Raw genomic sequence first — 6,781 nt, 5'->3', positions numbered from 1 at the left:
AAAAAAGTAAAAAAAAAAAAAAGTTAAAAAAAAAAAAAATCTCTGTTTTTTGAGACAGCAAAATATATATCATATATGTATGTATATACGAATACTTATTAGTAAAAATAACATAAATTGTTTTCCTACTACTTATTTAAATTATTAAGAAATATTAATTTCATTCAATATAACATAAAAGCAAATTTAGCTAACGAGCTATAATAAAATTATATAAAATAATCCTTATAATAAAATAAAATACAATCATAAATTAAAATTATAATATTTTGTTGAAAATCAATCATAAAATAACACCACATTAAAAAGGAACTTTTAATCCTTATAATAATTTTCTAACTTAAAACGTCTCTGCGATTCACCACCTTCGGGGGGACCCTCCAGAGAACAATCATAATAGTAACCATTTTCTATCTTAAAACGTCTCTGCGATTCACCACCTTCGGGGGGACCCTCCAGAGAACAATCATAATATTAACAATTTTCTAACTTAAAACGTCTCTGCGATTCACCACCTTCGGGGGGACCCTCCAGAGAACAATCATAATATCAACCATTTTCTATCTTAAAAACGTCTCTGCGATTCACCACCTCGGGGGGACCCTCCAGAGAACAATCATAATATCAACCATTTTCTAACTTAAAACGCCTCTGCGATTCACCACCTTCGGGGGGACCCTCCAGAGATCGGATATAATTCGATATTAAAACAATAATAACTATTTTAGAGGCTTATACAGCTATAACTAAAAATACCTAAAAAGACCGCGATTCACCACCTTCGGGGGGACCCTCCGGTTCTTATAATAAATACGAATATAACCTAAAAAAACTACAAAAAATTAATAGAATAAAAATATATAATCAAACAAATAATCAAAATGACTAACCCAAACAACCTTATTCGTCCACCAATAATAAATATACCATCCGTACCCTCTCCTGCCAATACACCAATTATAGAGCAAGTAAACGCAACACCAGAATTAGAAGCTCTGATTAGAAGAATAGTGAGAAATGTATGCCTCACCGAAGACAGCAGACAAACTAATCATAACGAACTTAACTGTACAGATGAAGTAATTAACAGCGAATATAGGCATAATATTGATGAACTAGATAAGGTTCCTGACGTAGTTCGCTGCCTCAGAGAATTTTCGGGAAATCCAATCGAATACAGCTCTTGGAAGAAGAGCGTTGATAGAATTTTAAAGTTGTACGAACCTATCAGAGGAACAGCTAAATATTTTGGTATTATAAATTCTATAAGAAATAAAATAACTGGAACTGCTGATAATGTTTTGGAGTCGTATAATACTCCACTAAACTGGAACAGCATTTCACGATGTTTGACTCTGCATTATGCAGATAAGCGGGATCTCGGCACACTTGAGTACCAAATGATTACTCTAGTTCAAGGCAACAAAACGGTGGAACAATTCTATCAAGCCGTGTATGAACATTTGTCTCTTATTTTAAATAAAATTTCGTGTATGGAAATCGGAAGTGAATCCATGAACGTCTTAATAGGCACATACCGCGATAAGGCTTTAGATACTTTTATTAGAGGTCTTAAAGGTGACCTACCGCGATTATTGGGAATGAAAGAACCAGTAGACCTACCACAAGCTTTATATCTATGTACAAAATTACAAAACCAAAACTTTAGGGCTCAGTATGCCAGACATACTAATAACATTGGAAAAGGGCTAAGCACAAGCTCACCACCACTTTTTTCCTATAGTTCACACCCTAACACATTTAACCAACATCGCGATTATCCTCAACCATTTCGCTCGCCACAAACACCTCAAAGGGTATTCCAACCAAATAGACCTTACAACCAATACCGTTACGGACATAATGATTATAAATTTCCTCCACCTAGGCCAACTGCCCCAAAACCACCGCAACCTATGGACATAGATCCAAGTCTAAAAACAGCTAATGTTAACTATGTGAACAGATCTTTTGCTCCTAAATACACAGGGAAAAGACCAACAAGTGGATTTTCCAATAATCAAAATCCACCAAAACTACAAAGAAATTTTCATATCAATAATTCAGAAATCGTAAACGAACAAGATAATTATGAACAAAACTTAATTGAATACACGAACAAAACAAAATTTATAAACGAGACATTTCCTAATGAAACTGAAGACTTTACAGACATACATTTTTTTAGATTAAGCAATTCATCACTACCATATTTCGAGTGCAAAACAACTAGCGGTGAATTGCTCAAATTCCTTATCGATACTGGCTCGAACAGAAATTACATACAACCAAAACATGTTCAAAACCCCATTCCTAATAAAAATATATTCTACGTAAATTCAATAGCAGGTAATGTTAAGATAACTCACCATACAATGGTAAATTTATTTAAACAAAATCATTTCAATGTAAAATTCTTTTTATTGCCACCTTTAAAATCCTTCGACGGAATATTAGGGAATGATAGCCTAAAAGAACTATCCGCCATCATTCATACGAAAGAAAATTATATGACTATTTGCAATAACTATAAAATCAAAATAAAACAACAATCTGCAAATTCCTTAAATAACATTGGCATCAGAACAGAAACACATGACTGAACAAGAAAAACTTCATATCGAAAATTTAATAAGACAATACTCAAATTTATTTGCTGAACCAAACGAAAAGCTTACATTCACAACCATCGTAAAAGGTGAAATAAAAACTACAACCGAAAGGCAATATATTCGGCATATTACCCATATCCTATTTCCCTAAAAGATGAAGTTGAAAAAACAAATACAGGAACTTCTTGACAATAACATAATTCGACCTTCACGGTCTCCTTATAATTCTCCGGTATGGATAGTACCAAAGAAAATAGACGCTTCAGGAAAGAAAAAATATCGACTCGTTATTGATTATAGGAAACTCAATACCGTCACCATTCCTGATCGTTATCCCATACCCGACATCAGTAACGTACTCTCAGAACTAGGAAAAAGCAAATTATTTTCAGTCATAGACCTTAAAAGTGGATTTCACCAAATACCTCTAAAAGAGAACGATATAGAAAAAACGGCTTTCTCCGTAAGACACGGAAAATACGAGTTCACAAGACTACCATTCGGTCTCAAAAATGCACCATCAATTTTCAACGTGCACTCGACGATATTTTACGTGAACACATAGGGAAAATATGCTACGTATACATTGACGACATAATCGTATTTAGTGAAGATACCGAATCACATTTCCAAAATATCGAAACCATATTTCGAACTTTACAAAACGCTAATATGAAGGTGCAAATCGACAAATGTGAATTCTTGAAAACAGAAGTCGAATTCCTTGGTTTTATTGTATCCCAAAATGGTATACGAACCAACCCAAAAAAAGTAGAGGCAATTAAAAACTTTCCCTGTCCAAGAACTATAAAAGACCTCAGGTCATTTCTAGGACTGTCCGGTTTCTATCGTCGTTTTATAAAAGATTACGCCAAATTGACGAAACCCTTGACATCCCTTTTAAGGGGGGAGGAAGGACATATATCCAAAAGACTTTCTAGTAGGAAATACATTAACCTTTCCAAAGAAGCCATCGATGCATTCCAAAAGGTAAAAAATTCTCTATTGTCGGAAGACGTTATGCTATCTTATCCCGACTATAATAAGGAATTTCACCTAACGACGGACGCATCAAAATACGCTATTGGCGCAGTATTAACACAGGAAAATAGACCCATTATATTCATTTCGAGAACCCTAAGTAAAACGGAGGAAGCATATGCCACTAACGAGAGAGAAATGCTAGCTATTATTTGGGCTTTGAAATGCCTTCGAAACTACTTGTACGGGACAGCCAAAGTAAAGATCTTTACAGACCATCAGCCATTAACGTACGCCTTATCTAACAAAAATTCCAATTCTAAAATGAAGCGATGGAAATCAATTTTAGAAGAATACCATTACGAACTACAGTACAAACCCGGAACAAGGAATAAAGTTGCAGATGCTTTATCTCGTCCCCCTCGCAATTCACATATTAACTCTATGACGTTGACCCAGAACAGCGACGAAAGCTCCTCACAGAATTTGATACCATTTGCCAATGTACCCCTTAACGTATTCAAAAACCAAATCATCCTCAATGTAGGAAATAACACTGACTACAAGTTTGAAATTCCATTCCCAACATATCATCGTCACACAGTAACTGATGTAACTTTCAACGAAGAAAAATTAGCCAATATCCTTAAATCACATCTGAAACCCATCGGTTACTAATGGCCTCATGACAGACGAACGAACACTAGGTATGATACAAAAAATTTTTGCCGATCGTTTCAACAGATACAAAATACAGTTCACTAGGAAGTTAGTAAGAGATCTAACAAATTCAGCCGATCAAAATGAGGAAATTATTAATGAACACAATCGTGCCCACCGAAATAGCGAAGAAAACAAGTTGCAAATTCTAGAAAAGTTTTATTTTCCACAAATGAGAGCCAAGATTAAAAAAATCGTGAAACAGTGCAGAACATGTAAATTTAATAAATACGACCGTCACCCTCATAAACACGCTATTCAAAGCACACCAATACCTGAGTACCCCGGACATATTGTCCATATCGATATATACCACACAAACAAACAAACTCATTCTTACCGCCATAGATAAATTTTCGAAATATGCTCTTATTAAACAAATTAAATCACGAGCGGCAGAGGATCTGAAACAACCTCTTAGAGACATCATAATTTCATTAGGAATACCAAAAGTTATTATATTCGACAATGAAAAATCATTTAATTCCAGCCCAATCACATTCATGCTGACTAATCAATTCAATATAGAAATTCACAAAGCTCCACCCTATAAAAGCTGTTCGAACGGTCAAGTTGAGAGATTTCACCTTACTCTTACCGAAATAATACGTTGCCTCAAATCAGAAAATACGCATGAATCATTTGAGGAACTCCTAGACAGATCAATTTTTGAATACAACAACTCAATCCATTCAACAACCGGTAAAAAACCTCTCGAGCTCTTCTTTGGCCACAGAACACTAATCGATTCCAAACAAATAGAAATAAATAGGCAAGAAAACGTTAAGAGGCTACGAGAAAAACAAGAGACCGATTTAAATTATCATAATAAAAACAAAACGCCATGAAGAATTACGACATAGGTGACACAATTTATGTAAATATAAATAAAAGGTTAGGAAATAAATTAACTCCACGATATAAAGAGGAAATAGTCGCTAAAAACTTTAACAGTACTGTCCTCACCAAATCGGGTAAAACCGTTCATAAAAATTTAATTAAAAACTGCTTTAAGTAAAAAGTTAAAATTATAACTTATTGAAAAATTACAAAATAATATGCATCAGAATTAGAAAAAATACGTTAAAGTAAATAGAATATAACTTTACTATCAAAAATAAAACTAAAAAGTAAAAATAAAAATATTTAAAATTGAAATTGAAATTGTAAAAAGAAAAAATTACTACATATACTCATGTTATTAACTGAGCCAAGGCCAATGTTATAACTTCATATAAATTAAAAAATTAAGAAACATTTAGAGTAAGAATCACTTGTAGGAATGAAAATGATTTGTAAACCTTTTTCCAATATTTAAATATGAATGTAAAATATGAAAAATGAAAATGATTTGTAAACTTTTTTCCAATATTTAAATATGAATGTAAAATATGAAAAATGAAAATGATTTGTAAACTTTTTTCCAATATTTAAATATGAATGTAAAATATGAAAAATGAAAATGATTGGTAAACCTTTTTCCAATATTTAAATATGAATGTAAAATATGAAAAATGAAAATGATTTGTAAACTTTTTTCCAAAATGTAAATATGAATGTAAAATATGAAAATGAAAATGAATGTAAACTTTTTTCCAATATTTAAATATGAATGTAAAATATGAAAAATGAAAATGAATTGTAAACCTTTTTCTAATATTTAAATACTTTAAAGCAGTAAATCATGTAAAATATGTATGTACATAGTTAAGAAATACACACTTAATTGCGCAAAGGCGGATAAACAGCACCTATCACCAGCCTAAGGAATCAAGCTAACCGTCATTGAATACGATACCAGTGCCAAATACACTACATATGTATGTACATACATATGTCGCTCATTGAAACATTTTATAAATAAAAGCTTACAGTACGAAACACGATTCTGCAGCTCAGCCATAGTACTCTTTACATCGAAGTCACTCAGTTGTCCAAATAAAACTTTACACTTGGCTGTCAAACGCGGACGTTCGAAATTAAGAAGGGAGGAGTTAACAAAATAAATATTTTATTACACAGTGTGCTGTACCTGCTGTACCATGTAAGCCTAAGAATGCTCTGGAATGCAGGTACATAATTTGGCAAACACATCACGCCACTTTACCGCTACCCACTAAAAGAACGCCAAACTAAAAATAGGGATTTTAATGACGCTACTAGCACGCCACTTTACCTTACCCACTAAAAGAACGCTAAACTAAATGACGCTACTAGCACGCCACTAACAATATGCGTCGCTGCCGACGTCTCGTTCTGCGGCGCTTAGAATATTAAGTTGGTGATAGCTTAAGCTTAGATTTAAGTTTCACTTTTAATTCGGCTGTTCAATGCGCTAGTTGGATGTTACTCCAAAAAATATAAAAAGTAAAATTAAATACTTAACTTGTACAGTGCGTGACAAAATGTTTACACAGATAAATGAAATTTTAAATAAAAATGAATAAATTAAATAAAAAGGAGATCGA

At 33.0% G+C, this 6,781-nt stretch overlaps 1 protein-coding gene across 1 annotated transcript; it reads left to right on the top strand.

Annotated features, from left to right (window-relative positions):
• The first annotated feature begins 1,201 nt into the window (after positions 1-1,201).
• On the top strand, positions 1,202-2,719 carry LOC125779233 (uncharacterized). The gene is made up of 2 exons (XM_049459871.1): positions 1,202-1,888; positions 1,997-2,719. The coding sequence occupies exons 1-2, from the start codon at positions 1,401-1,403 to the stop codon at positions 2,601-2,603; spliced, it is 1,095 nt and encodes a 364-aa protein (XP_049315828.1). The 5' UTR covers positions 1,202-1,400; the 3' UTR covers positions 2,604-2,719.
• The last annotated feature ends 4,062 nt before the right edge of the window (positions 2,720-6,781 follow it).

The sequence above is a fragment of the Bactrocera dorsalis genome, chromosome 6 (genome assembly GCF_023373825.1).
Source record: "Bactrocera dorsalis isolate Fly_Bdor chromosome 6, ASM2337382v1, whole genome shotgun sequence".
Taxonomy (NCBI): Eukaryota; Metazoa; Arthropoda; class Insecta; order Diptera; family Tephritidae; genus Bactrocera; species Bactrocera dorsalis.
Note: the sequence above shows the minus strand (reverse complement) of the source record. Positions and strands in the feature narration are given on the sequence as shown.

What these genes read in the sequence shown, in the direction of transcription:
- LOC125779233 (XM_049459871.1), top strand. Translation starts at nt 1,401, where the DNA reads ATGATTACTCTAGTTCAAGGCAACAAAACGGTGGAACAATTCTATCAA. An exon ending in TATAAATTTCCTCCACCTAG is followed by an intron (nt 1,889 to 1,996) that starts GCCAACTGCCCC and finishes CACAGGGAAAAG; the next exon opens with ACCAACAAGTGGATTTTCCA.